The sequence below is a fragment of the Fusarium oxysporum genome, chromosome 5 (genome assembly GCF_000149955.1).
Source record: "Fusarium oxysporum f. sp. lycopersici 4287 chromosome 5, whole genome shotgun sequence".
Taxonomy (NCBI): domain Eukaryota; kingdom Fungi; phylum Ascomycota; class Sordariomycetes; order Hypocreales; family Nectriaceae; genus Fusarium; species Fusarium oxysporum.
The window spans coordinates 2,127,189-2,153,476 of record NC_030990.1 but is presented as its reverse complement, the minus strand read 5'-3'; the positions used below and the strand labels follow the sequence as shown (position 1 = coordinate 2,153,476).

General features: G+C 48.4%; 11 protein-coding genes across 18 annotated transcripts; 7 read left to right on the top strand and 4 right to left on the bottom strand.

Annotated features, from left to right (window-relative positions):
- Positions 1 to 142: 142 nt before the first annotated feature.
- Positions 143 to 3,204, top strand: FOXG_01786 (DNA polymerase alpha subunit B). The gene is made up of 2 exons (XM_018378800.1): positions 143 to 1,384; positions 1,436 to 3,204. The coding sequence occupies exons 1-2, from the start codon at positions 215 to 217 to the stop codon at positions 1,604 to 1,606; spliced, it is 1,341 nt and encodes a 446-aa protein (XP_018234780.1). The 5' UTR covers positions 143 to 214; the 3' UTR covers positions 1,607 to 3,204.
- Positions 726 to 3,231, bottom strand: FOXG_01785 (uncharacterized protein). The gene is made up of 2 exons (XM_018378799.1): positions 1,687 to 3,231; positions 726 to 1,580 (listed from the first exon to the last, which is right to left on the bottom strand). Exon 1 carries the CDS (start codon positions 3,126 to 3,128, stop codon positions 1,734 to 1,736), a length of 1,395 nt encoding a protein of 464 aa, XP_018234779.1. The 5' UTR covers positions 3,129 to 3,231; the 3' UTR covers positions 726 to 1,580; positions 1,687 to 1,733.
- Positions 3,232 to 4,084: 853 nt separating this feature from the next.
- FOXG_01784 (glutamate decarboxylase) lies at positions 4,085 to 6,318 on the bottom strand. Of its 4 annotated transcripts, XM_018378795.1 has the most exons (4): positions 6,008 to 6,318; positions 5,661 to 5,948; positions 5,556 to 5,600; positions 4,085 to 5,500 (listed from the first exon to the last, which is right to left on the bottom strand). In XM_018378795.1, the coding sequence occupies exons 1-4, from the start codon at positions 6,077 to 6,079 to the stop codon at positions 4,385 to 4,387; spliced, it is 1,521 nt and encodes a 506-aa protein (XP_018234775.1). In that variant the 5' UTR covers positions 6,080 to 6,318; the 3' UTR covers positions 4,085 to 4,384. The 4 variants fall into 4 exon arrangements, with proteins under 4 accessions (XP_018234775.1, XP_018234776.1, XP_018234778.1 ...); XM_018378796.1 differs by having other exon boundaries at positions 5,661 to 6,318; XM_018378798.1 differs by having other exon boundaries at positions 4,085 to 5,600.
- Positions 6,319 to 8,274: 1,956 nt separating this feature from the next.
- On the top strand, positions 8,275 to 10,598 carry FOXG_01783 (uncharacterized protein). Its single transcript, XM_018378794.1, has one exon. It carries the CDS (start codon positions 9,214 to 9,216, stop codon positions 9,994 to 9,996), a length of 783 nt encoding a protein of 260 aa, XP_018234774.1. The 5' UTR covers positions 8,275 to 9,213; the 3' UTR covers positions 9,997 to 10,598.
- Positions 8,901 to 11,734, bottom strand: FOXG_01782 (uncharacterized protein). The gene is made up of 2 exons (XM_018378793.1): positions 10,639 to 11,734; positions 8,901 to 10,574 (listed from the first exon to the last, which is right to left on the bottom strand). The coding sequence occupies exon 1, from the start codon at positions 11,508 to 11,510 to the stop codon at positions 10,761 to 10,763; it is 750 nt and encodes a 249-aa protein (XP_018234773.1). The 5' UTR covers positions 11,511 to 11,734; the 3' UTR covers positions 8,901 to 10,574; positions 10,639 to 10,760.
- A 368-nt stretch (positions 11,735 to 12,102) lies between these two features.
- Positions 12,103 to 13,320, top strand: FOXG_18187 (uncharacterized protein). Of its 2 annotated transcripts, XM_018398237.1 has the most exons (3): positions 12,103 to 12,371; positions 12,422 to 12,742; positions 12,797 to 13,320. In XM_018398237.1, the coding sequence occupies exon 3, from the start codon at positions 12,839 to 12,841 to the stop codon at positions 13,139 to 13,141; it is 303 nt and encodes a 100-aa protein (XP_018234772.1). In that variant the 5' UTR covers positions 12,103 to 12,371; positions 12,422 to 12,742; positions 12,797 to 12,838; the 3' UTR covers positions 13,142 to 13,320. The 2 variants fall into 2 exon arrangements, with proteins under 2 accessions (XP_018234772.1, XP_018234771.1); XM_018398236.1 differs by having other exon boundaries at positions 12,103 to 12,742.
- A 1,295-nt stretch (positions 13,321 to 14,615) lies between these two features.
- On the top strand, positions 14,616 to 16,861 carry FOXG_01781 (uncharacterized protein). The gene is made up of 3 exons (XM_018378792.1): positions 14,616 to 15,598; positions 15,659 to 15,883; positions 15,940 to 16,861. The coding sequence occupies exons 1-3, from the start codon at positions 15,399 to 15,401 to the stop codon at positions 16,553 to 16,555; spliced, it is 1,041 nt and encodes a 346-aa protein (XP_018234770.1). The 5' UTR covers positions 14,616 to 15,398; the 3' UTR covers positions 16,556 to 16,861.
- A 346-nt stretch (positions 16,862 to 17,207) lies between these two features.
- On the top strand, positions 17,208 to 17,315 carry FOXG_18186 (uncharacterized protein; the record flags this gene model as incomplete). The annotated part of the gene is made up of 1 exon (XM_018398235.1): positions 17,208 to 17,315. The coding sequence occupies one exon, from the start codon at positions 17,208 to 17,210 to the stop codon at positions 17,313 to 17,315; it is 108 nt and encodes a 35-aa protein (XP_018234769.1).
- Positions 17,316 to 18,440: 1,125 nt separating this feature from the next.
- FOXG_01780 (uncharacterized protein) lies at positions 18,441 to 21,442 on the bottom strand. Of its 4 annotated transcripts, XM_018378789.1 has the most exons (6): positions 21,122 to 21,442; positions 20,492 to 21,042; positions 20,329 to 20,429; positions 19,943 to 20,278; positions 19,253 to 19,893; positions 18,441 to 19,195 (listed from the first exon to the last, which is right to left on the bottom strand). In XM_018378789.1, the coding sequence occupies exons 2-6, from the start codon at positions 20,666 to 20,668 to the stop codon at positions 18,825 to 18,827; spliced, it is 1,626 nt and encodes a 541-aa protein (XP_018234766.1). In that variant the 5' UTR covers positions 20,669 to 21,042; positions 21,122 to 21,442; the 3' UTR covers positions 18,441 to 18,824. The 4 variants fall into 4 exon arrangements, with proteins under 4 accessions (XP_018234766.1, XP_018234765.1, XP_018234768.1 ...); XM_018378788.1 differs by having other exon boundaries at positions 20,492 to 21,442; XM_018378791.1 differs by having other exon boundaries at positions 20,329 to 21,042.
- Positions 21,443 to 21,468: 26 nt separating this feature from the next.
- On the top strand, positions 21,469 to 22,796 carry FOXG_18185 (uncharacterized protein; the record flags this gene model as incomplete). Its single annotated transcript, XM_018398234.1, has 3 exons — positions 21,469 to 21,482; positions 21,543 to 21,659; positions 22,625 to 22,796. The coding sequence occupies 3 exons, from the start codon at positions 21,469 to 21,471 to the stop codon at positions 22,794 to 22,796; spliced, it is 303 nt and encodes a 100-aa protein (XP_018234764.1).
- Positions 22,797 to 22,962: 166 nt separating this feature from the next.
- FOXG_01779 (uncharacterized protein) lies at positions 22,963 to 26,053 on the top strand. Its single transcript, XM_018378787.1, has one exon. It carries the CDS (start codon positions 23,546 to 23,548, stop codon positions 25,508 to 25,510), a length of 1,965 nt encoding a protein of 654 aa, XP_018234763.1. The 5' UTR covers positions 22,963 to 23,545; the 3' UTR covers positions 25,511 to 26,053.
- Positions 26,054 to 26,288: the final 235 nt, after the last annotated feature.

Below are 26,288 nucleotides of genomic sequence, written 5' to 3'. Positions count from 1 at the left end.
GTATGATACTTCGCCTCACCAACTGCCTCCGCCTTGCTTAACATTATCCAGGGCCCACATTCATTCAGTGATCGAGCAAATCCAGGAGAAGACTGTTGAAATCCTAAACGATCGCCTCAATGCAGCCGAACCACCGATTGCGCCCTTTGACGAGCCTCGAGTAAAGCTCACAGCCGCCTCAGATCAAAAGAAGCTGGGATACAAGCCATTGGCCATGAAACTTTCCGAGGCCAGCGAAATCCTCGACGACCGGATTGATAACTTCATGGCTCTTATTCAGCAACATCATAAGATCGATGAGAACGAGTTCGGTAGTGCCGCTGCGCAAAGTACAACTGAGGTCGTGGCTGTTGGCCGTATCGCTTCTGACTCCTCAGAAGGAAAACTAAATGCTGCGTCACTGGTACTGGAAACCTCCAGACGAACAGGAATGGGCTTACGGGTACCCCTAAAAGTGGACAACATCCGCTCATGGAGCTTTTTCCCCGGCCAAATCGTCGCTTTTCGGGGTACCAACGCCTCAGGGAACGAATTTGTCGTGAAGGAGGTTCTCGAGGTTCCTCTACTTCCCAGTGCTGCCTCTTTGCCTTCTGCACTCGAGGGGCATCGTGAGAGGTTTCGTGGTGGTCCTGATGCTATGGACGAAGATTCAGAACCTGCACCTTTGAACATTCTCTACGCCTCTGGTCCTTATACTGCTGACGATAATCTCGATTTCGAGCCACTTCATGCGCTGTGCAGTCAAGCAGGTGATACCTATGCAGATGCGCTTGTCCTCACAGGACCGTTCCTCGATATCGATCATCCTCTTATTACCACGGGAGATTTCGATCTTCCTGAAGAGGCAAACTTTGACCCTGATACAGCTACTATGGCGACAGTATTCAAATACCTTGTTGCTCCCGCTTTCAACCGCCTTGCAGCCTCCAACCCGCAGATCACCATCATCCTTGTCCCGTCCGTCAGGGACGTATTGTCAAAACATGTCTCATGGCCTCAAGACTCGATTCCTCGTAAGGAACTCGGCCTTCCCAAAATGGTCCGCATTGTCACAAACCCTATGACTCTTTCGATCAACGAACTTGTCCTTGGTGTCTCATCGCAGGATATCCTCTCCCAGCTCCGCTCGGAAGAGGTTGTGTCTCGTGGTGGTGGACAACCTGGCACTGATCTCATGAGTCGGTTGTGTCGGTACCTAGTTGAGCAGCGACATTACTTCCCGCTGTTTCCTCCTACAGATCGCTCTAAGCTACCTAAGACTGGCACGGAAGATGGTTTGGCTACTGGCGCTGCTCTAGATTTGAGCTATCTTGAACTGGGAGAGATGGTGAATGTTAGGCCAGATGTCATGATTGTACCTAGTTTGCTACCTCCATTTGCAAAAGTACGTCTCTTGGCTCGTTTTTTGTCTTCATTCTTACTAACTGGACATTAGGTCGTCGAGAGTGTCCTCCTTATCAATCCTGGCTACCTTTCTAAGCGTCGCGGCGCAGGTACCTATGCACGAATGACATTATATCCTCCTCCAGTATCAAATGGAAGCGGCGAAGATGTGATGGGCCATCAAATATACGATCGTGCTCGCGTAGAGATTGTCAGAATATAGAGCATAGCTGGGTGCGAGTCCAGTGCTGTACGTAATCTCACGAGAAACGTCAAAAAGGAAGCCAAATGCAAGACACATACCATGGTTGTTTGGGTATTATTAATAGTATAACAAGAGCAGGCCGAGTTTATCTGGCATCCACCCTGCGTCTTTTGTCGCTCTCATACCGCTCGTCGTCGCGTGACGTACTGCGTTTACGACGCCGGTAATCATCTCTATCATTTTCGCGTCGTGGCGAACGTGACCGTGACCGTGATCTTCGTCGACTTTGTCCATCATCTCTTGATCGATAAGAGTCCCTATCCCTATCTCTTCGATCTCGGTGACCATTGTCTCTCTCATTTCGGTCGTCTCTCTTGCGATCACCCAGAGGAATGGCATTGGCGCCGCCTGCGCTTCGTTCGTCGCGACGAAACCTGTCATCGTCGGGTCTGAAACGCTCATCTTCCTCGAATCGTCCGCCGTCTCTCTTTCGGCCATCGCCGATATCTCCCCATCGGCCTGTGTCCTCAGTACGCATGTCCCTGTACTTTGTTGCACCTTTACGGCCCAGCTTGGCCATGTCGCGACGCTGCAGGTATTCGGGAAGGGCCTCACGGTTCCGCACGTCGTCCTGGATACGACTGCCCATGATATCTCGCTTATCCAGACCAGCAGCTTTCATCTCGTCCTGATAGAATGCTCCCTTGTGTAGATAACGCTGCATGAATGACATTTTGCCCTTGCCCTCCTTTTCCTCTTTCTGTTGTGCCAGGAACGCCTCGTCTTCGGCTTGTCTTTCCTCCTCGGTCAGGTTACGTCGACGCTCAACTTCCGCAAGCTCCTTTTCACGCTCTTCGATAATAGCGCGGGCGCGCTTCAGACGTTTGAGTTCGCGAACGCGCCAAGCTGCTTCTTCAGCCTCTGGATCTAGCCCGTCTGTTGTATCCACATCTGAGTCCTCGTTCTCGTCGTCATCCCAGTGCTTTTTGCCTGCTGCGCGAGCGGCAAGATCTTTTTTGATTTGCTCTTCCACAAGCTCGTCGGCGGCTTTCTTGCGGGCCTCTTCTTCGGCCTGCCGTGCTTCTTCCTCTTCTTGCGCAGGAGTCTTAGCATTTCCTCTTTGGCTCTTTGGTACGAATTTGGGCCGAATCATTAATCTTCGTGGCGCTTCATCCTCGCTGCTCTCTTCTTCGGATTCGCTTTCCTCCTCCTCATCGTCGTCTTCTTCCTCTTCACTTTCTTCCTCCTCCTCTGTCACGAAACCTTCTTCTGCAGCGAGGCGCTCAGCTTTTTCCTTGGCAAGTCTCCGTTCTTCGGCAGCTTCCGCTTCTTTCCTTCGAGCGTTGAGGTCGACTTTTCCTAGGCTGCCTGATGAAATTTTGCCCGCGCTGGTCGCTTTTGGTGGAGGTGGAAGCGCTGGCTCATTAGACTCTTCGTTTTCGCTCGCGTCGGAATCTGAGTCAGACTCTGCTCCTGTGGGCTTACCAGCGCGATAACGCGCGGGTTTCACCGGGTTTGCTGTCATTCGTTTAGGTGGCATTGTGATAGAACGCTGAGGATGAGGTTGAGGATGCGACGCATGCTCGTGACGTTGAAGGCTGGTAGTGAATAAATTAATGGGTCTCGGTACGATAAGCTTATCGTGTCAGCTACCCTGTATAGTCACCATCTCGAGGATATAGTTGCTTTTAAGCAACTCTCCCCTGTAAAAATTCTTTCTTGGCACGCACTGTTAGTGCCGTGTTAGGAGCGGGATTTTCTGCAGGCCACGCGACCACACAAAACTGCGGGGATGCTATCGGCTCCCTAACAGCAGTTTTCAGAGAAGGAATTTTGGAGAGTTCGCCTTCTCTGACAACACCTTTGTCGGATCTAATGGCGGCACCTCAGAACCAGAACGCCTTAGATATCGGAGGACGATGCCCATGGCATCGGTAGCGACATCCTCCCGATCAACGACGCCGATTGCGATGGGTTTTTCTCCTTTGAAGGCAAGCCGCACCGTCGGCCTCTGATTCCTTCCCGAGGTTTTTCCCTGCCGCCGCGACAGTCGACTACGAGCTACAACTTGGTTACTGGAGATTGTGGACTGCGTCGGCAGATGTAGTGATGCGCGAGAGAATTCTGGTCGGTGGAAAAAGTTCGACAATAGATTGCCCCCGAACCCGCTGACGGGTGACGGGCTTGAGAAATACAGCACCTTTTGTGCCATTGGTATGCTGGATGGTGAAGGAAGCGGGGTTTCCCTGTACCTAGCTAGCTCAGCACGTCTTTTGCTCCAGTAGGAGATCTGGCTTCGTTACAGCCACCCAGACGAAAAATATACAAACAAACAAACAAACAAACAAACAAAATAGTTGCTTTTAAGTATCTATAGCCTGTTTAATTCGTATAAGGTGTTGTTGTAATATCCCTCTCTCACTTGTTTTATAACTTAGTATTACAGAATCATTCGGAAATATGTTGATGGGAGTTGCGGTGTTCTACTGTCGCACGGTTCTTAATTTAGCAGGAATAATTAGATTTCGCAAGCCAAGCAAGCAAGCAAGCAAGCAAACATGAACGATTAAACAATGCCTTTTCGCGGCAAAGATACTTATACACCGTGACATGAAGAATAGAGCCATGACCATGTCTTAAATGTTACCATGCAACGTATTCTTTTGTTTCTCAATATCCTGGTTTAGTGATAGTGGCCATGATGCGTATCATCCTACCTATTTGCCCTATATATAACCCAAACATCACTCCTTTATGCCCAGTGTAATGTCGAATTTTACCTCTTCTATAGTCTAATTATTGGCGTCCAACTTCCTCAAGACCTTTAACAAGGCCCTCAACTGTCCCTGGCAGAGTTTGGCAGTTGACCACAACACGGAAGAAGCTGCCCTTTGGACCAGGGGCATAATCAACCATGTAGCCTCTGAGGATCATCTTCTCGACCATAGTCTTGGTTCGGAGTGTGTTCTCCTCTTTGTTATCAGACAGATTTCTTCCAGGGGAGTAGTAGAAGCAAACTTGCAAACAAGGGGGAGGGTCTTGCGATACAAGCACAAAGTTGTCACTCTGTTTGATGAAATTGGCAAGGTATTCAGCCTGCTCAAAGGCGTGGTCGATCTGCTTCTCAAAACCTGCAGCACCATAGTATATCCAGGCCAAAGCAAGCTTAAGACTGTCACCGCGGCGACCGCACTGCAGGGTTAGATCTGCAAGATCCCAGATATCACCGCTATCGCTGGTATGGAACAAATAGCCTGCGGCGGTGCTGTTGGCCTTGTTGAAAATGTTCATATCTGGTCCGAGGAGGAACGAGCACGTGACGGGAACGTTCATCATCTTATGAGGGTTCACCGTCAATGAATCGGCCAGATGGGCGCCATTGAGCTTGTGCTTTTGTTTCGACGAGAAGATAGCAGGGCCTCCCCAGCTTGCATCGATATGCATCCAGAGGCCAAACTCCTTGCAGATCTTGGAAATCTCCTCAAACGGCTCATATGAGCCCATGACAGTGGTTCCAGCCGTCGAGTTCACATAAAAGGGTGTCTTGCCTTCATTTCTGGCACGGACGACCAACTCTCTCAAGGCACCCGACTTCATGCATCCAAACTCATCCACCGGAACAGGCCAGACGCTGTTTGAACCAAGACCACAGATCATGGCACTCTTTTCAACCGAGTAATGCCCGTGAGAACTTGTAAAGACGACGAAATCGTGGTTACCATTGCCTGAAGCTCTGCATTCTGGGAACAAGGTGTTCCGGGCAACGACCAGGGAAGTCAAGTTTGAGGCGCTTCCTCCCTGACAGGAGATACCCCCTGCTCTTGATCCAGTGAAACCAAACAAGTGTGCCAGAGTCTTTGCTGTGGTTTTTTCAATGATAGTGAGGGCGGGAGAAACTTGGAAGACATGGAGCTACAGGGTGTTAAATACTTGTTACTGATAGTGCACAGGAGGGACTGGAACGTACATTGGTGTTTAGCACCGAAAGTACCATGTCTGACACCACCCCGACCTGATTTATCATGGTTTAGAAAACGGATCAACTGATGAAGCCATGGATATTGTGACATACTGCGTTCGTGCTTGCATACAGCTTATCAAGGAAGCCCTGATCCCAAGTATTGACACTGTTCTGAAGAACTTGCTGGATAATCTCCAACAACCCCTCCTTACCTTGACCCGAATTTGGCAAGGAAAACTTGAGTCGTTGAGCAAGCTCCTGTGGTTTTTGGAAGTCCACCAGGACATTATTTTTGACACCAGCTGAACTGGGGGGAATGTCCCCTGTCGCACGCTCTGCTGCGGCATCATCGGCAGCCTTGATGTAAGGGACAATGAGACCCTTTACAGCATCGATGAGCTGGTGGTGTAACGTCAGCGACCAATCAGCTCAGAGGTTGAGTTCGTGTCATGTCTCACATCGTTCACTTCTTCAGCCCTATGGAGGGTGGTTATGGAGGGGTTCCCGTTGCGGCCGTTGGTCACAGTCATGACGGCTAGGATCGGATGAGAAAAGTGAGAGATCGAAATATGAGTAACTTGGGGAAAATCTAACTATCTTTCAAGGAAGTACAATATGGGTCTAGCAAGTTGAGAAGTGAGGCACAATAAGAGAAAAGAAAAAAATTTAGCTAGTCATCTAAGAACTTTGAGATGGATACATGATTGAAGGCAACAATGGCTCAATGTCTCGTGACTTGTGATTATTTCTGCGAGGGATTTCCCGTCCGATCAACCGAGTCTTTCCCGAGCATGTCAGAAGTTCATTCTTGAGCGGCAAAGTCCTAAATACCAACAACCGAGGCTTGAATAGACACGACTTGATACATTTCCAGCTATCTGTTAGTGGCTGAAAGCTGAGGATAAGATAGATGAAGAGGGGGAAGACCGGGAACGATAAAAGTTTCAATTGCTTCGCTCCTCGTTCTCGCTTGCAGAGCCTTGTCTTGAGGCTGGAGCTGGGGTTATTGTCAGCTCAACTGAAACGAGTTGGTCCAACTCAACCCTTGCTCAATCTCTTTTTTTTTTTTTCGACTTCATCTTGCTTGACCTTGACCTTGATAATAACCTTATTAGACTGTGAATTCGCTGTCCGTGATCGCGTCATCAAGTGTCGGGGACCAACGCCAGCTGCCCTTTTCATATGAGACAATCGGTCTAAGAAAGAGAATAAAGTCTCAGATCTGTGTCTTAAACATGAAGATCAGGAGGACACCATTCCTTGGGCCAACCACCCACCAAACGAACCACTGCAGTCTAACTGTGAAGCTGTATCTGAGGGGCAGGGGGAACGAATACTCACTAGTTACATTTACGTTGACAAAAGAGAGACATTGTCTAACAACTTGTGGCCAAGATAGGACTCGAACGATGGCTCGAGCCCTCCGAGTGTAGGATTCAACCATGCTTCTACAAAACACAATCGACCTAGTCTATCCGCCTGATATTAATGATAGGCATGTACATACTCATATCTCAGCCTCGTCTGTGCGCGGAAGTCAATTTACGGGCGACGGATGAGAACCTAAACCTTGTCATGAAACGAGAAGAGATGAGATAGCGTGGTGAGCCTGTTGAGTTCATCAGTGCGTGGGGGAGGGATGAGACTGTGACTGTGCTTTCAGAAATACATATGGTAGACACTGAAGAGTGAAGACCAAAAAGGCAGGCCGGAATTTCATCTGGCAAGGTTTTCACTATCACTGTCACATCGCTCATACCAAAGGTAGACAGACTTCCAACCTGATCTGAGCGATGTTGAGCAACACCAAGCAAGTCTGCAAGACCGATAACGGACGGAGCGGCAACCACAGATAGTTGTCGTCTGCATTGCGCATGCGCATGTTGATGCTCATGCTTATTCTTATTCCCACTCTTGGCTGTGATGAGCTTGAGCTTTGACCTGACCTCTCTTGTCACTTGCATTTGCATCTGCATCTGAGTTTATTATCCACCCCGATTGCGACTCTGAAGTCGCAAGTTTGAAGGCTCCGAGCGAGGAAATATCTCTGTTGATCAATTGTCCGCCCCGTCCTTGTCCTTTTAGGCTTCAGCTTTCTCCCTATAAGCTCTAGGTGATATTAAAACCCGTCTTCGTTTTCAAGTCTCCCCACATTTTCGCCGTTGGGATCTGACCAAGTTGTGCTTGGCTACTGATTTTATTCAAAAGCTTATTGACAGCTGCAACATTCATTGGATGATCAAGTAGCTCGCCTACAAGATGGCTGACGCGTTGGGATGATGGAAGGGGACGGAGCTCCGAGACGGAGTCAAGAACTGATGAATGCCCCTAATTTTGATATCTGGTCTTTTAACATCCCTTGTCTTGTCACATCGCGCAAGCATACCAGCTTTCCGGGATGGTGTGCTGGTGGCGGTCGTGTTACTGGAGGTTGCTTGGCTTGGATAGAGACTCGAGACTCACCCTTCAATCGTTATATGCAGGCCATAAACCGTTTCGTACCTTGCATGTGATAAAGATGTGCAGCACATGAATAAACCAGTGCCCAATGTTCATAGCATCAATTACTTGCTGATGCCCAAAACCAACACAATTTTTATGCATCTTCGCCTTTTTTTTACCTTTTGCCCCTGCGCCGGCCAACGCCACAAACGTCTCCATCCCTGTCGTGCCCCATCTGCCCCGTCCCCCCGGGCGCTATCCAGCTCTGAGTCCAGGTTTCCAGCTCTTAGTAGCCCGTATCGCACGAACTAAGAGCTCAACTCAACGCGGCACCTTCAGCCGTTTTTCCGCACCACGAACAAGGGGCAGCCGGCCATGGTTGGTATCTTTTGAGAGGAGAAAGGAAAAAGCAAAAGACAAGAGACGTACGTGGGAAAAAAAGCAAACTTTTTTTTTTCTCTTCACTTTCACTTTTCACTTCCCTTTGTTTCCGCTATCCTGTCATTCCCTTTACCGTCCATACAGCCCTATATCGTGGCTATCGCAGCAGACAACCTTCCATTGACTCTGGAGGAAGCAAGTAACAAGACGAGCAAAACCTGGCCCCCAAAGGACGACAAAAGGGAGCAGCACCTGTTTCTCTCTAGACTATCATCTATCATCCAATTCAACCACCATTCGTCATATTTCTCACCCTGGACTCGGCTGTCTCAGAACAAAAAAGCCCCTCTTTCATTCACTCACTCACCCCAAAGGGAACTGCCGGCTGAGCCCTCAGCATTACACATTATCATTATCTGGCCAGAAACTCGGACCCCCAAGAAGCGTCACATCACATCACATTGCATTACGTTACAGCATCGATCATCACTTCCATATCATAATACAACCACATGCGCTTACGCACACACCTCACACCCGATTGCGACGAGACACGACTATAACGATCGAAACGATATCATACCTGACTCGACTCGAAAGACAATAGAACTCGACTCTAACAATACAACTCCACTGCACCAAAAGGCCTTGGCAACGCGATCACACCTAGAATCATTCTAGAATTACCTGTCATCCGACCCACAAGCGGCGCGTTTCGGTGCCTATTGTGATCGCCCAACAGCTCCCGCTTGGGCTACCAACAGTACAAGCACACGGCAAATATCTTCTTTTTCTTTAACGGTTACTTTCGTTTCATAAACGATTCAGCGCAGCCTCCGACATGACGGCTCCAACACAGACACCTGTTCCTATATCTATCACGATCTGCGGCGACGGCGGATGCGGAAAGTCCTCCATTACACTGCGCCTAGTTCGCTCGCAATGGACTTCAGACTATGACCCGACTATCGAGGACTCATATAGCGTGACGCGCCGCATCGATGGTGTTACTTACCATCTATCTCTTACCGACACGGCTGGCCAGGAGGAGTACCGCGGCATGTGGGCTTCCTCGAACCTCGGCGCCGATGCTTTTCTCCTCGTCTACGATATCACATCCAAAGACTCCCTAGATGCCCTGCAGCATTTTAATGAACTTATCGATATGGAGGCAGAAACTCGTCTTGATAACGCTGACCGCGCACGCCGTGCTGGTCTGCGCTCAGGTCACGATACGCGGTCCCGCACCATCCCTCCTGTCAAGCTCGTCGCCGGCAACAAGTGCGATCTGCAAGAGAGCAGACAAGTCCCTGCAGCTCAAGGTCTTGAATGGGCCCGAAAGCGCGGATGTGGATTCATGGAGACGAGTGCACGGCTGGAAGTCAACATCGAAGAGACGTTCGCATTGGTTGTGCGCCGGGTGGTTGAGGCTCGACGACTTGCTGATACAGGTCCGGACGCAGCAGAGTTTAATGCCCGCGGTATGACGAAACCGCTGACGCCTCTTCCGACTGATAGCGACACCGAGAAGCGCGCGGTTGGAGTGCGAGGACCGAATCTTCAGGGCGACAGAGTGGGAGGGAAGAAGGATAACGGCTTTTGGAAGAGCCTGCGATGTTGGTGAAGTCGGGCAAGGGCATTGTGAGAACAGGATGAGCAAAATGCTGGGAGAGTTTGTGTGGGTTTGTTGGGAGGAATGTTTCAAAAGGCTTCAAAATCATTATATACCAGGGATATCTCGGCGTCTTGGCGAAGGGCTTGGACTTTTATCTTCTTTATCGTTTTACAGAGGACGCGTTTGTTCTGGGGAAAGGATGTCTTCCATCATCTGACATCATGGAGTTATGCCTGCGCGCTATTGTCTTGGTTCTAACACCGCCGGGACTGATGATACTATTTTACCTTGACCACTTTTTTGCTGCTTGGTGCGGTGTTGAATTCTGCTTGTAAACTTGGGGCCACCAGGACACTGGTCTGGAGACGAGTCTCATCGAAACCAGATGTTGAGCCGGTTGATGCTCTTTCATGTAGGATATCTGATGGTGCCTAGTTTGCTTTTCAGAAGAGGATCGTCAAATATGGTCAGTGTATGCTCTGGAAGTAAGAGTCATCGAAAATGACAAGGAGGCTATAAATCGTGATTTTCCATAATCACGGAAAATGCACCAAACCAACATACGCGTTGTGAATAGCCACCCAAGCCTGCAAGTAAAAATCAATCATGAGGTTTATTGTCTGTAGCTGCCTGTTAGATGTGAATGCTTACAAACCCAGCTCTGCCTCTTGAGCAAATATGAGAGAAAATATGTCACCGATAATCACATCTGCATTGCCATAAACGCCGGGCCTCTATGTCTAGAAGCGTCTTCTTACCCTCTAGCCACCTCGTCACGCCTCATCAATCCACTTCTTGTAATCAGCGTACTCCAGAGTAGTTTTCTTGCCCTGGTAGCGTGTGACCTTGAGGTCCAAGTCTTTCCAGCGTCCTCGACTACCAGTCCACCCCGCCTTGCGGATGAGACTGAAAAGTGTTTCTTCTTTAGTCCATCCCTGCTCGGAGGCTACGTCTGGGAGGTAAGTTGAGCCATAGCGGCGACCGCGGTCGTAGAATGAGAGTCGGATGCCGTGAACGCCAATTTCCCAGTTGAAGATGTCATCGACTTCTTCAAAATCGGTCAGGAGTGTGACTGCGACTTGGAGTGTAGGTAATTCGGACTTTCTGATTGGGGAGAAGCGAGTGTCTTGAAGGGCAGAGATAAGGGCGTACTCCGGAATACCCTCAGCTAGATCTTGAGCTTCAAATGTGCCGATACAACCGCGGAGCACGGGCTCGCCATCCTCCATCGTATTCCATGTGACGAATAGCGGGGCAGATGTTGGGGGAATAGGGAGGGAAGAGGTGCTCGTGGCAGGTGTGGAAGCACCGAGCGAGGTCGAAGAGGAAGAAGACGAAGCGCTGGCATCAGGGATCGCCAGATGTCGAAGACTGGGATCGTCAAGGGTCTTTGGAGCAACAGGCTCTGAATCTGAGGCAGAGGCTGAATATTCTTGAATCTCTTCCAAAGTCAGAGCTTTCCGATGTGTGAGATGGGCTTCTAGTGCCTCAAAGCATAGTAGGCAGTGATCTCTGGTAGCCATCGGGTGTAGAATGGACGATAGAGCTGCTGAGAGAGGTCAGGAGACTTGTCAGAGATACGGCGACTGAGAAGAGAGAAGGAAGTGGAATCGGTGAGTGAGTATGCCTCCCAGCGACAGCATGAACGATAGGACCTTGTCAGACGTAGAGGTAACTAAACGGGAAGTGGAAGAGCAAGAGTAGGAGGAGAGGTTGGAGAGCGAAGGTGAGTGACCTTGAAATGGAGAGACGCATCTGATGGAGGGGTAGTTCTGTTGATGGTTCAGTGGGACCTGGCTGAACTTTACTCGACGCAGTAATCAACAGAGCTAAACGACCAATACAATTCGGCCAACAGCGCCATGAGGAGGGGTTTGGGACACTAGAGCTAGGCTTCCCTTCTAAACAAATCGAATCTGTAAAGTCCAAGCTGCCAAATGAAGCTTAAGCTTTCCTAAGGCTTCTTTCTATCTTGGAGGTGCAAGCTTCCATGCTATACCCACGCATTCATTGGACTCCCCCACGATTCCGCGGCGGCCCCGCTAGAAGTAACCACCCAACCGGCATCATGGCGGGGATAAGCTAGGAATGAAATATGAATCAGTAAAAAGAGATAAAGTTAACGAGATCCGAAGCGACATACCCTTTTATGCCATTAGGGAACTTGGCAAGGTGTCGCTTGTAACCTGATACCGATCCGAGTATCACCTTGTTACCGGATGGTCAAGTACCGCTAGTTTGATCGTCACCCCAGAGTTACAGACTACGGGTAATGTTTCAGTTACGACTATGGAGCTGTGAGGATGATTCATCTCAAATGCCGATTGAGTTGTAATATTCAAACAGAATCCGATATCGTTGCCAGGCTACGGCTCTATTTATGTGTACGCTTCTTCAAAGTTCCGAGCAGATCTACGTTTGACTCCCTTGGCAGAACATCTCAAACACGTCTCGGAACCGTCTCGAGTTCTGCAACCCCATAAACACTTACGCAAGCTCATAGCAATGAGAAGATGTATGCTGTTGTATAAGTAGTCATGTCCTTTCTCGTCAAGTGAAGAAGTCCTCATGCTGTGCATCCCACATTAGTCGTTGTTTACCACTCTTCACTACTCTCTTTCAAGTTTCTTCTCGTCGCAGGCCGACATCTTAATTATTGTTCCCACCAAAGCCCATTTGCAACTCATATCAGTCAAGATGCGTTTCTCTATCTTCACCTTGGTCGCCCTTGTCTCGGCTTCTTCAGCTTCACTTGGTAAGTAAACGGTTGCCTTCCCAAGAGACATTAGTGTTGGCTGACTATCATCAGTCCGCCGAGTCGATGTCAATGTTCCGGCCATGACAAACGCAGATGGAGTCGTTGTGCCATTCGACACAGCCGGCGTCGTCCAGCCAGCTAAGAAGCGAGATCTGGAGCAGAAGAAGAGAGACCTCGCCCAGAGGAAGCGACACATCTCTCGCAAGAGACGCGCGGTTTCTCAGGAGAAGCAGAAGCAGCAGCAGAAGCAATAATCAGAGAAACTGCAGAGCTGGAACCCATAATGAAGTCACTGACGGATGCCTCTTCGAAGCAGAAGCCCAGGGGCTGAGGAAACAGACAAAAGACAACAATAATTGTAGTGCTTGGACTTGGCTTGTACAGAATAGGAGATAAGGTGCGAGAGCTGGGAGCACCGCTCACGTCGTAAGGCTGGGCCTTTTGTGGAATCATAATTACAATCATCATCATGGTCCTCTTTTGGAGTGCATGTTCTTAGATGCAGTCATCCCGAAAGGGTTCTGCCTAGCCAGCGTTGACATTCGAGCCTGATCACTAACAAAAGGATCCTTCCCATGTATTTGTTTACGTTCTCCAATTTCGCTACTACGGTCCCTGCTCACGGGAGCTGTCAGCATCAGACAAGTCACCAGTGCGAGAGGTTTCAGTGCGAGCTGTCCTGTCATAGTCTTTTTCATGGATACTAGGTGGGGACCTTGGGAGTCCGCAATGGATACCAAAATAGTTGAAATATTTCATGCTTGAATGTTGAAGACAGAAGTGAAGGGTTTGTCAATTCCTGGAGCGTAGGGCCCTTGTGTTTACTCAGCTGGAAAGGCGAACGGATGTCTGGAGATAGACAATGAGCTTCTGTTGCTATTCTGCCCAGACCTTCAGTATCTCTATCAAGCAGAAACATGCTGTGGCTTGCATCCTAGGTGTCATCGACACCTCCGATTAACCTTGTGGACCCTTGAAAACTTGGTGCAACCACCATGTCACTACAAACACACTCTTTATTTCGGTAGTAGATTAGTTACCATGCGAGTCTATAAGACCCCATAGATTGGGGGAGCCAGTCACTTTGTGGCCAAATGGCCGAAGCTGTGTCTGGGTTTGTTTTTCAATAACCATAAGAAACCATGTTGTTGGTAGAGGATCGAGGCGCAGTTTCAAAACGTGTGCAGCCAAGGTGATATTCCTAGATTTTGACGACATCAACCGAGAAAGGAATCTATTCTCGGCAACCCATGATCTCACTCCTGCGGGCTACGGACTAACGATAGTCTAAGCAGCGGAGATAGTTCAACTCCGTTCCGTTCTTATGTTGACCGACAAATAACGATCCGTACACAGCAACATCAGACCAACCTCTTGTCTAGGCTCCTTTCGGCCCCCACTCGTCGCACCTTGAAGCTACCGCCACTCTCTGCTCTGCTTCTCAAACCCTGACGCCTGAATGCCACTATGCAGATGTGGCATTGCTCCAAGCGGGCTCCAACGATTGAATTCATTCTGACCTTTTAGCAAGATCGACCGTGGTTATTGGTTGTTAGTTGTTAGATCGTCTTTTGTCTAGGTAGCTATCCTCATGTTTCTATTTACAGGGCTGAACGGGTGGAGTTGTTCATCCTAATTAGCTTGGCTTTTCCCGCCGATGAAACCCAAAGTCAGCCTTGCCACTTTCGAGAACCTGGACCTGATGAGATGAGATGAATGACAAAAATGCCTCTTCCTCAAGCCCTAGGGGTGCTGCGCAGCCTCGCGCTTAACCATGGCGCCAATATGGAGCAGATCCTTTCATCAAATCAATGTTCTAGGGGCCGTTGAGTTTTGGCTAGGCCAGCTCTTAGCCAGGCAGTTTGTGGGCAATAGCTTTTCGCCCGTTTTGATGGCTTGAGGCTGACAAGCCCAGCTGAGTTGAGTCTGAGACTGTCCATTTCCTCCCAACTGAATTGTAGACTACGTCTTCGTGAACAACTCCCCCATAATCAGCTCGCAAAGAGTCCGAAACCACTGAGCCTCTCTTTATTCACCCTGCCAATCCAGCAAATTACTAGCCCTGACTTGGGGGTCGCAAAGTCCCTCGACCTCTGAGCTGTCACCGTTCTCACTCCGTCAGCAAAGCTCTACCTACAACAGCACTCTCAGCCGCAGCCCTCAATCAGCACTAAGCCCAATTCCAGTTGAGCAACCCCAGTGTAAACTGCACAATAGTGGAGGCGGTGGCTCATTATCCCTGACCTGGCGCCATGAATATCGAAGAGGGCTGAGTTGAGTTGCGGGGACATGGGAGACTAGACAGTTGTAGGCGGCATTGCCCGCCGAAGAGGTTGTTCAATAAATAAATAAGAGGCTGACCCCCTTGGGAGGTGGATGTTTGCTGACGCCTGAATGATCCTTTAAGCTAAGAAACCTAGATGCTCTAAGAACAAAACGCACGCTGGCCGACGGCGACCAGAAGAGCATTCTTACGATTACACGTTGATGACAACAGAACTTCTGTATGAGAAACGACCAACCAGTACCAATCACCATTGAGCAGGAATACTCTGGAAGAGACGGACAACTACTCTGTCGAGCCAATTGCTGAGCTTCGGTTCCAACAGAAATCACCGCAGCGTAAGAGCACAGAGAATAAGGCACCCTCGCGATGCTCATCAATGGAAACCATCGTGCTCAGGCACAATTCGATCGGGCAAAATGGCGCCCAATGGTTATGATCCCTACCTGGGCTCTTCAGCTAGGCTTGTCTATGTCTATGATGGGACTTTTCGCCTACAGATTGGGCGACAGCATGAAGGTGAATAAGGACAATGACAAGAAGAACGACGATCCTACAATCGAGATTGTGTAAGTCCAGAGAAAGCCCAATGCCTGATCCGATGCAGCAGTTTTACTGACTGTGAATAGGTGGGAGGCTACAAATGTGGCTCTATGGTTCGTTGCATCTCTATGCAGTTTCGTCGAAATCGCCAAATACTTCGCGGAGGCCTTAACTCCGTGGACCATGCTCTTCACACACGTCATAAAGTTGACCTGCGCGATCGCCACTCTCGCGCTTGATATAGTTGTCTACACCGAGAAACACGACAAGCACTACTCCCTCGTCGCTCTTGGGTTAGACTGTGCTTTTATGTAAGTTCCCGGTATCTAACCTGAACACGACTTGTACTGACTGGGCGCTACTTTAGCATCACCTCACTCGTCCTGGTCTTCTACTCCGTGCGAAGATACCGTCGCCTTTCTGCTTACGACGATTATACACACCCGGTCAACGTCAAGCCTTATGGTTTCAACGACGACCTTGAGCGTGATACTTCATACGCTCGACAGTCTACCGACAAGCGCTTTTCTTCAACATCGTCGCGAGCTAGCATCATCTCAAAGCGTGAATCTGTTGAGATGGGCACTGTCCAGCGAACACCAAGCGTCTATTCACACAAGCGTGACACTCAATTCGATGACTATGTAGCACGTCGCGGCTCCGCCACGAAAGAACGCATTGGCAGCGGAGACTTCAGTTACGCTGGAGCTCAGGGCGAGGCTCAAGACTCTGGAGCAACACTTACACCAACTCGTCCAAGGGGCGCCAGTAGCGGTCGAGCAGCGAGCTGGACGAGCGACCGAGGTCTCGTAGCTGTACCAGAGGAGGATGACGACATAACAGCTGGCAAGGAATCCAAGACAGAAAAGGAAAAGAAGGATCGCGAGGCTCTTTTGGGCAACACTCCTCGCGAGAGCATTGATGGCCTAGTTGTTCCACAAGAAGCCGACCTGTCGGAGCCCAGGTGGCAGCGCGAACAGTGAAAAGGGGACGGAATGAGAGTGTTTCATTGATAAGGAGAGTCTTGTGAGACTTACACGAGAAGAAGACTATTTGGTCCCAATCTCCACGACTGTATATACCCACAGGAGAATTGGCGTTTCAGGGGTGTTTAAGCAGCATTGAAGGCTGACTGTTTCATGATACTTTACAATGATAGATGCAAATATTTGTTCCAAACTTGAGTGTGAAAGAACAGTTTTCCTCGCCAATTGAGGCCAACGTTCTAAGGTATACTTTTGGTTAATGGGACATTTGTCTCCAGGATATGTCATGATGAATTCCACCAGGTCGATGCGTGAATGATTAGCCGTTTGAGAATATGTTGCCAAGTGAAGACAGGTTTTCACATAAACCTGCTGGCTTGTTATCTAGATGGAAGTCAATAGCATGTGGAAACAAGATTGATACTGTGATGACAGCCCGCTAGTTTGTATATTATCTGGACTTACAAATCTGTATCTGGTCGTCCCTTCGAAATAACAAAGCCGGGCAATTTCATGGAGGTGGCTCAAGCACAGAGCGAGATGAGACATTACACACACAACTTATCAAATCACGAGCTGTGGGAAGAGTTGATTCTTACAACTTCGATATCCTTTCTCCTTACATATTTATCGTTTATAAAGCTCCCACATGAAGAGTTCCCATCTCGATCTCAAGCATGACAACATCAAGGGAGTTAAGCGAGATACCATTCTCAAAATCTCCCATTTACTTAGCCTCATGTACGCCATCATGTAGTGACTCGAGAACAGGCCTTTATTTGTATAAAGCGGAAGCTTAAGCAACATCATTGTGATTCTATCCATAATTTGGCTTGGTTCGTGATTTCAGTCGTCATAAATATCATTACGAACACAGAACGTAAAGTTTTGACGCACGTCTTTCTCCATCACCTCAATTCCATGCATTCCGTCTTACAGTTCTCATGTTAGATACACAATGGGCTTTTGAGGGTCAATTTCTTGAATGCGCCGGCAAGGCATACAGCCAAATCTTTGTATTATCACCTCGCCATCGAACTAGGGTGTGATTCATATTAGATGAGAACTCTGCTCCATCTGGCTTTTCACTGCCTTAGATTACATTTAAGTGTCTTGATATCTTGGTCAACTTTCGAAAGCGGCAAACTCGCTCTGAGCTAGATCTCAATGCTTCTTCATGGCTGTCTCTATACACCTTATGGTCCCCCTTTGAGCTTCTTTGGACTCTATTATACTATAGAGCCCGCAAAGCATGAACTACTTTGTTATCGCATGGGCCATGCCCAAGGCCTACTAGAGACTTCTTTCCTGGACGTCTTTTTCCTGTTGCTGATGGAGGGCCATAAAGGCATCTGAGCTCAACCAGTATCATGCATTCCTTGTCTAGAAACATCAAAAGAAACCTTCTGATACTGTCAGAAAGTTTCGTAAGCATCTCATCACATACATCTCGTTGCCCTTGAACACACTTAATCGAGCCTCCATCAAAGCGTAAAAGAGACCTCGAAGTCCAAGGCCAATAAGAAACCAAAGCTCTGCTTAAAAATGCAAACAATAACACAACAAGCTCATATATATACTTATGGCTCACTGCGACCTCCGATGTATTATCAATCTCCCCTTTCGATAGCGTGTGGTTCCTCACAGATCATACGCATGAATGTAGCCATGCTCGCTACACGTGTACTATTATCTTCTTTCAGGCATGCACACTTAGGCGAGTTTCGTCACATTAAGGATTAAAGGCAAAAGAATTGGAGGCTCGGGAAAGAAGAGTCATAAAGAGAAGCTATATCTAATAGAGGAGCTTTCGAAATGGTGAGACGGTTAGTAGTAGGTATAGTATACCTTTCTGCAGGTTTGTAAGGAAAAAAATAAGGAAGGGGAAGTCATTTTAATCACAATGATTTTAGTAGAAGAGTACTATATAAATGGACAACACTATCCTCCAGTAGTCAGTCTAGCCAAAGCACAAGGAAAATAAACCTCTGATTCCTATTCTTTGTCTCTCTGAGATCTCATTGAGATGGTTTAACAAGTGCCCGAGGTGGAGAATGATCGGCCGATGAGTGCGGGGTTCATGGGTGTACCTTGCATTAGGCTGATGAGTTAACACAAGGTGAACCGAAGAGGGGAGTTTTCATGGAAATGGTGACAATTTCCATTATGTTATTCCATTCTTCTTTCTAATACTATAAAAGTGACTCACCCTTCAACTCAACTCCCGATGCAAGTTGATGTATGCTCGATGCAGCTCTAGTATCGTCTATCTCCTTAGAGGTTTCTCCTTAATCCAGAACGCCAACAAAAATGACACCACAAGGTAAATAGAAATCAAAGCAAGTGATGAAATCCCTGCGATTTGGTAACTCGACCGAACCTGATCTGCCAAATGAGGCGGTAGTTCTTTGATATAGTCAAGACTCTGGCGGACTTTCTCCTCGATCTTACGCGCTTCTTCCCCGTCAGGGAGCCGCGCTGCCAACTGTATTCGAAGAACTTGCTGAAGTACAGCAGATCCAGTACTGATACCTATGCTAGCGCCGAGGGATCGGAAGAGATATGAGCACGCTACAACGACAGCAGTGTCTTCAGCTGCAGCATTTGCGAGCAGACCAATAAGCGTTGTCACAAAAGCTAAACACTGTTAGCAAGGTAGATCTCAGAGCATACCAATAATAGCTTTTATCATACCACAACCGGCCCCGAATGACATAATAGTAAGGCCGATAGTCTCTCCGGTGGTTGAACGGAGCCAGACGAACATTCCCATGGGGATGACTGAAACGAGGACGAGTGCGTAAGCCGATAACGTTACGGCGTAGAACTTTTCTGTTCTTTTGATGATCCAGCCACCTAGAATTGAACCTGCGACACCTGCAATCATGCCTGGGACAAGCAAGGAACCACTCTGAGTAGCACCTAGGCCCTGAACAGCTTGAAAGATGAGAGGTAAAAAGAAGATAGTCGATGTCTGTCCCGCCCCTGAGAAGAAACCCACCCCATAGCAGGCGAATAAGCTACGATCAAATATTATGTGGCCGGGCGCAAATGGATGAGAAGCCACGTTGATTTCGATCAAAAGAAACAAGGCAAACAGAACTGGAGTTGAGGATAGGGCGACGACAGTCATGATATGTGACCACCCGAGGTTAGAGCCAGAATCCAGACCAAGGAGGAGAGCAACCACAGCCGCCACGAGAGTGAAAGCGCCGAGAAAGTCAATCTTGCGGACCTTGGCAAGCCAGTGATCGTGTTCAACAGGTGGAAGATCGAGGACGATATAGACGGCTATGAAAGCAAGGAAGCACAACGGGACTTGACCAAGAAACGACCTAAAGAGCGATTAGATGTGTCTGATTCAACATGCTACGCCAGACTCACCATCGCCAGCCGACTGAATCAGCTAAAATCCCTCCAAGGGGAGCTCCAGTAGCAGTTCCAGCGAAGAAAAGAATGCTGATCTTGCCTTGCCACACACCACGATCCTTGAGCGGTACGAGATCACTCAGAAGGATGGCGACAACAGAGTTCATGCCTCCTCCGCCGATACCTGCCACGGCTCGCGCAGCACATAGTTGAGCCATACCCTGGGCAAGACCACAACCCAGACAGCCCAGAGAAAAGACAATGTAGGCAAAGAGCAGGCATGGTTTACGGCCAAATATGTCGCTCAGTTTACCGTAGAGAGGTTGTGAACTTGTCAAGGTTAGGAAGTATCTGATCGACTATTAGTCGGGTCTATACATCTGCCGTGCTCTTTGACTCACGCTGTAGCAATCCAACTGGTATTGTTCAAGGCCTTTAGTTCGTTACCAATCTTGGCATAAGTTGCAACTGTTAAAAGTTGATCGGCGGCAGCGAGGTAGACCTTGAAGATTTTGTGAGCAAAAGCCCGTGACATGTGTAAAGGCCTTTGGGGATACTCCTTACACCAATTCCGACAGCTGCGATCAGGAGATGCAGCTTCTTGTCACTGTATAGTGCTTTGGGAGTATAGCCATCTGATGCCTGTTCGTTTTCGATGTTTCTTGATGCTTCGTAAGGATTACGATCTTCAAGAAGGGGGGAACCCTCTGATGGGCTCTCTGAGCTCAAACTGCTGTTCATATCTCTTCCCTTGATAAAATCTGAACAGGATACCGTAATACTACCGTCTGATATTCACTGGTGAGGCGTTTTTCAGGTCGAGAAGTTGGGAGAGGCCAGAGTATTTAGCAATCTCTCGACGTGGCGATGCTGCAAATAAGATATTGGCCTTGCTTATGGGTTGGATCTAAAGTCACAGTCAGATTCAAGCAGCCATCAGACGGCATCATCGGAGAAACTGATATCATTATAGGAAGACGATCTATGATAACAAGTGAAGCTCCTCGGAAAAAAGGAGCATTTGTATCTCAAATGATATTGAATCCTCCTTCGTGTAACTAGTTTAATTTGTTCTTATGAAGCACTCAGCGACTTTCAGCTTTTTTTCTTCCATCCTGTATTAAACCTCTTGTTTAGTTTCGTATTACCACAAGATGAAACTTTTAGACAGAGGGCTAATGCCATCATTCTCACCTGTCAGACACTCATATGTTCAATGTCAGCGACTTATGCCACTGTTATGCTAGGCCTGGGGGAGTAGTCAAATATAATTAAGCAGGAATTTCAAGATCAACCACTGTTCACGACTGATAAATTCGATGACGTTCCTGCCACAAGAGCGAGTGCATAAATCGTGCTATGAATGAACAAGAAAAAGAACTTAAGCATTGAATCATTAGAAACAACGTCGAGGCCAATTGCCATTCAGCATGTAATGATGCAATACCTTGTACAACACATCGGTTTCCCTATTATTGCAAGTTTATGCATACATCCTCGTTCATTGACGTAACGTTTGTGCTGTTCGCATCATCTACGCTATGTGGCTACACGGGTTCGTTCACATGGGATTTGATCTGAAACATGGAACATCCGACCAATTTTGACAAGACAGGGGCTGGCAGGTGGGTCAGATAAAAATCGGGAGACTTAAGCAGTGGGTTACAGGTAAAAGTGTCCCGGTTTTTATCTGGACCGCCTGGCTGGTCGCTGACTCTGCCAAGATTACCGGGTCAGAGACGAATGCGGGCCAAATCTCAGTGAGCATCACTAACTAATGCCAAACGCGTTATATAATAGAGACAAGGTCTCGTCATAGCCATTTCTCCGCCGCTGGTTACATCGTGCTGACTGGTTCGAAAAAAATCTGGCAGTTCCGGACGACATTTCAACATTACAGGGTCACAGATGGTGGATTGCCATTCTGCAGCTTCAAATTACCTGTGGAGATGCTTAGGCTCCGGAGGATCGATCGCCCCGAGTGTACACAGACAGGGGAGAGACGTGACGCGTTGGGCGATCAATTGCAAGGGTCGGTAAAGTACAGTACATACATACATACATACATACAACATCGGCATGATCGGGCAGTTGAACTGTGGCGTTCTGCTGCAAATGTGAGAGTTTTTGAGACTCGTATAAGTAAATGAAGCATATGTTAGAGTTCAAGAATGAGATATAAAAATATTGTGGCATATTTCGGAGGAGGGAGAGCAAGACAAAGGCAAAAGACAATCTTTCAATGTCTGAGTCAGGTTGACATAACCTTGGGTATTGACTGTACTCTTCCTGGACAGCAAACAAGAGCAGGTGGATGGTGAGACGAGATGAAGGAAAAAAGCAACACCTTGTGCATATTACTTACGAAAGGGCCACGAGGAAGTGCTGCAAGTATCCGTATCAATCCATATTGAGAGACATTTGTAAGACTGAGTTGATGAGTGTTATGCATGTGTAACTTATCACAATTATAATAGGAAGTCATTAAACTCTAACAGAAACAAACATTGTACTAATTGATACCATTGAATTCTTGGTGGTAAAATCACCTGATTGAGTTTTTCATCCGAATTGAATTGAATGCCGTTGAATCTAGTTCAATACATGCAGGGGTGAGTAGTGACGTGGATTCAGCTGCAGTGAACCTGAATTCCCCGCCCAGGTGTGACTGGAGATCAAATCTACTGGTTGTTTCAGCTGCTATGGTCTCTGTCCCCAGGTCCCCTGCTTCCGGACGCTATGTGCCAGAACCCGACGAGCCACAGGCAGCAATGCCATGGTTCCCCAAGAGGTTGAGAACTTGAGCCTGGGTGGCCAGAGAGACTGCATAAGCCACACCAAGCCTCCCTCCGCCCATCCCGAGGCATGAGCCAAGTACTGTACATTGTGAGATTGCCCATGCAGTTTTGCTTGCTTTGCATGATGCTAACGCGCAAGTCCAAGTCCAAGTCCAAGTCCCAACGGCTTGGTTAAGAGATTGCCCCGGTTGAAGACGGCGTTGGTGTGTTTTCGATGAAACCCTAGACAGCTTTGTAGAGGGCCCAAGGAAGAGATGCTCGTAAACAGGGCAGGACATGAACCAAGAACGAGAAGGATCGACTCGAGGCCTCCTTCTTTTCTTTTCTCCCACGATCTGATCTTGTTTCCTTACACTGTTTTCTTTTTATCTGTTTCGACGATTTTCTTCATCCATCATCATCCACTTGTTCTCCATTAACTGTCACTGTTTCATTTCCTTCTATCCACCTTACATCGCGCATTGATTGCACTTGTGTACTCTCATTCACAGCTCGTCCCACTTGATTCAATATCAACCTCAAGATCCATTCTTTGCCGGTTTCACTCGTTGACTTGTCTCTTCGGTCTCCCTCCCCCCACTTGAATTTTGTTTGAATCTACCTGTAAGCTCCCTCGAGGGGCGGCTTTCCCGTGATCCCCTTCCATATTATCAAAAGGATTCCAGGGCCCGGCATTTCATACGCTTTACCAGCCTTTGCATTGCTGTGCTGTCGCGTCCCTGGTTTCACCTGTTTTATCTTGCCTCAAGTTAAACAGCATCCCCCTTACTCCTGCTCCTAGTCTGTCGTCCAAGGTTGACACGACAGCTTCCGTTTCGTCATGGCTACCATGTTAAATACAAATTCTCTGCAACCGCCTAAAACTGGCTCATCTCGCTGGTCGAAAGCTCTTCCGGATGTCCCTGGTCCTGACGATCCAAGTTTTTATGACGATTATTATGAGGAACCTTCCCCTCGTCTACCTCCCGCCAAAGAGCTTCCACCACCTCCGCCGCGCTCGACTAGTATAGCCAACGCGAAGCCGTTACCTCCATCACTGCCGCCGTTACATCTGCTTGCGGTTGATTCCCCTCCATCTGGTCCGCCGAAAATGGCTATTCCACGCCGGCCCATTGGGAAGCTGCCTGCTAACCCACCACCACTACCTCAGAAAGAGCCGCAGCAGCCAAACTCATCACAGATTCCCCCGTCACCTTCGGAATCACTATCGAGTATTCTGTCGGCATATTCACGCTCGTCCGGCGAATCCCTTGTCAGGTCGCCTTACGAAGCTAACGACAGTGTTCGTCAGAGTGAGGCAATCTCATCGCCGAGCCACCAAGCTCCACCCGCCAACACCAACACTGGCACGTTTATTAGTCCCTCCGCCCAGCAACAACAGCATCATTATCAACAGCAACAACCGCAACAATATGTTGCCCAGAAGCTGCCCGCCAACCACACTCGGCCACCCCCACTTCCCTCTAAGGACACTAAATATCACCTTCCAGCCACGCCTGCTCCTGTTCGAAAACCAGTCCCAGAGAACAAGCTGTCTGAACTGAACTCAGCGTCGTCGCCTTCTTCCCAGCAGCAGCCTCAACCTCAGCTTTGGCGTCGTCGGTCGTCAAAGGCCGAGCGGAGCCTTGAGCTTCCCGACCTGAAGCTTGTTGCTAGCCACGGGTCGACCGCTGCAACGCAGCCAGTTGTCGCACCACCACATGTTCAACAGCAGCTTTCTTCAAACGGACCTAAAATTTCCACAATACCAAACTGGCAGCCTGGGAGCACCAACCCCATAGCTCCTGCTGGTCAGGACTCCCAAACGTCGCCAGCCGCTGAGCAGGTGCCCGACACCCCAACCATGGGGATCAATAGTTCCAAACTGAACCGTCTCAAAGGGAAACTCCATCTTCATCGAAGGGGGAAATCATCGGGTGACACAAGCAAGTCTGCTTCAACGCCACGACCTGGGGCAAATCGCCCTCCCACGCCTGAGTATCAGAAGGAAGATATCAAGACCCCCGTCGTTGATTCTTTTGTTTCGCCTTTGTCGCCCGCTTCATCACCAGAACCCGCTGCGCAGGTGTCTCCAGAAATTCCAACTGATGCCACAAGTATATTTCCTCAAGCACAAACCCAAGAACACCTAAGAAGTACTGGTAGCATCACACGTAAGGCTGTGCAGGTCCCTAGGCTACCGAGCCCTTCGGAGGACAAGCCGGTTTCTGTATCGCCAGAGGCGGCATCGTTACCACCTTCGGTCACCGATTCAAGGGGAAGTCGAGGATCCTCTGGCAGTGACACCGCTGTTCACCAAGTCCAGCCTCCTACGGAAGTTTCAAATCGATTCCCACCACGACATTCATCCGTAAGGTCGAATGCCCCGCCACGACAGTCAGCAGTTGAACACGATCCGAGACTGGTGCCATCCGAGTCTCAGGGACCCCTTTACAGAGGCAGAGATGGTACCCTGTATCCTGAGATGAAGGTACTGCAGGAACCCGACCCGCGCGCGGCCTACTTCCCCAAACAGTCCGAGTCACCTATACCGGAGGGTACCATCTTCAAGGCGCCGCCGCTGAAAAAGTCTCATTTCAATTGCTACCATGGCCATAAGACGATGAACCGCCGGACCAACAGATATTATCCATTGACTTGTCAAACGTGCGACAAGTCGGATGTTGAAGATAGATGGACTTGCAGTTTTTGTCATCTACGAATATGCGAGCACTGCGTCAAGAAGCTTAACAATAGTGGCAATGACCTGCGCCGACTGGTCGGCCACCCACAACTCACATCATAATCGAATCCCCACGAGCGTTGCGACGAAATTGTCTCTTAATATTCTTCCATCATTTACCATTTTATCTCAGCGCCACATTAACCGCACTTATTCATGCTCTTTCCTTTGTTACGTATAGATTCTCCTCGCAGGTTTGATCATAGTGACACATTGCATGTATTATATACGAAAAGGCCATGGGAGGGTAGGCCAGGAGGAAAACATAGACAGTATGGGATGATGTCGTTTATCGCGACCTGAACGATACCGCATTTGCTAGCAGCAGCATGTTTACGAGCTCAGGGAATATGGGGAAGATGAGGACATATTGTCCATTTTTGTTGGTATGATCTGGTGATGTCGAAATGGAAAATGGACTCATGTTTGCTGCTTCGCTGAGGCAATGTGATACTACGGATGTTAATGCGCTGACCTAGAAGGGACAGCTTGATTAGCTACTTATCAATGATGAAAAAATACCTCGATATAAGAAATGAATTGCCGAAGATACAGGCCCAGACTCAACTCGACGAGTATTTAGACTGATATGAATGTGTAATGTTGATGCTCACGAGAGGTTGTCAAAGCAGGACTCGTGTGCACAGATTCTAATGTGGACTGCTTTTTTACTCCCATGGTCTTTGGTAGTTTAAAATTCAACTAACGCAAGCTCTTATGCAAGAGCAGCATTCCTTGATATCCATGCTTAGGTTTGAATTCAGATAGGTTTTGTCTAATAACTCCACGCGTGCGTTCAAGTTAACCTCCACTGTAACTAGAGGCTCACCAAGTCCGCTAG

Coding starts and splice junctions, on each gene's coding strand:
- FOXG_01786 (XM_018378800.1), top strand. CDS start 215: ATGAAACTTTCCGAGGCCAGCGAAATCCTCGACGACCGGATTGATAAC. Junction 1,385..1,435: donor TGCTACCTCCATTTGCAAAA/GTACGTCTCTTG, acceptor ACTGGACATTAG/GTCGTCGAGAGTGTCCTCCT.
- FOXG_01785 (XM_018378799.1), bottom strand. CDS start 3,128: ATGCCACCTAAACGAATGACAGCAAACCCGGTGAAACCCGCGCGTTAT.
- FOXG_01784 (XM_018378795.1), bottom strand. CDS start 6,079: ATGACTGTGACCAACGGCCGCAACGGGAACCCCTCCATAACCACCCTC. Junction 5,949..6,007: donor GGGCTGAAGAAGTGAACGAT/GTGAGACATGAC, acceptor TTACACCACCAG/CTCATCGATGCTGTAAAGGG. Junction 5,501..5,555: donor TTTCGGTGCTAAACACCAAT/GTACGTTCCAGT, acceptor AACACCCTGTAG/CTCCATGTCTTCCAAGTTTC.
- FOXG_01783 (XM_018378794.1), top strand. CDS start 9,214: ATGACGGCTCCAACACAGACACCTGTTCCTATATCTATCACGATCTGC.
- FOXG_01782 (XM_018378793.1), bottom strand. CDS start 11,510: ATGGCTACCAGAGATCACTGCCTACTATGCTTTGAGGCACTAGAAGCC.
- FOXG_18187 (XM_018398237.1), top strand. CDS start 12,839: ATGGAGTCGTTGTGCCATTCGACACAGCCGGCGTCGTCCAGCCAGCTA.
- FOXG_01781 (XM_018378792.1), top strand. CDS start 15,399: ATGCTCATCAATGGAAACCATCGTGCTCAGGCACAATTCGATCGGGCA. Junction 15,599..15,658: donor GATCCTACAATCGAGATTGT/GTAAGTCCAGAG, acceptor GACTGTGAATAG/GTGGGAGGCTACAAATGTGG. Junction 15,884..15,939: donor GGGTTAGACTGTGCTTTTAT/GTAAGTTCCCGG, acceptor GCGCTACTTTAG/CATCACCTCACTCGTCCTGG.
- FOXG_01780 (XM_018378788.1), bottom strand. CDS start 20,668: ATGAACAGCAGTTTGAGCTCAGAGAGCCCATCAGAGGGTTCCCCCCTT. Junction 20,430..20,491: donor TCGCAGCTGTCGGAATTGGT/GTAAGGAGTATC, acceptor AAAATCTTCAAG/GTCTACCTCGCTGCCGCCGA. Junction 20,279..20,328: donor ACCAGTTGGATTGCTACAGC/GTGAGTCAAAGA, acceptor ATAGTCGATCAG/ATACTTCCTAACCTTGACAA.
- FOXG_01779 (XM_018378787.1), top strand. CDS start 23,546: ATGGCTACCATGTTAAATACAAATTCTCTGCAACCGCCTAAAACTGGC.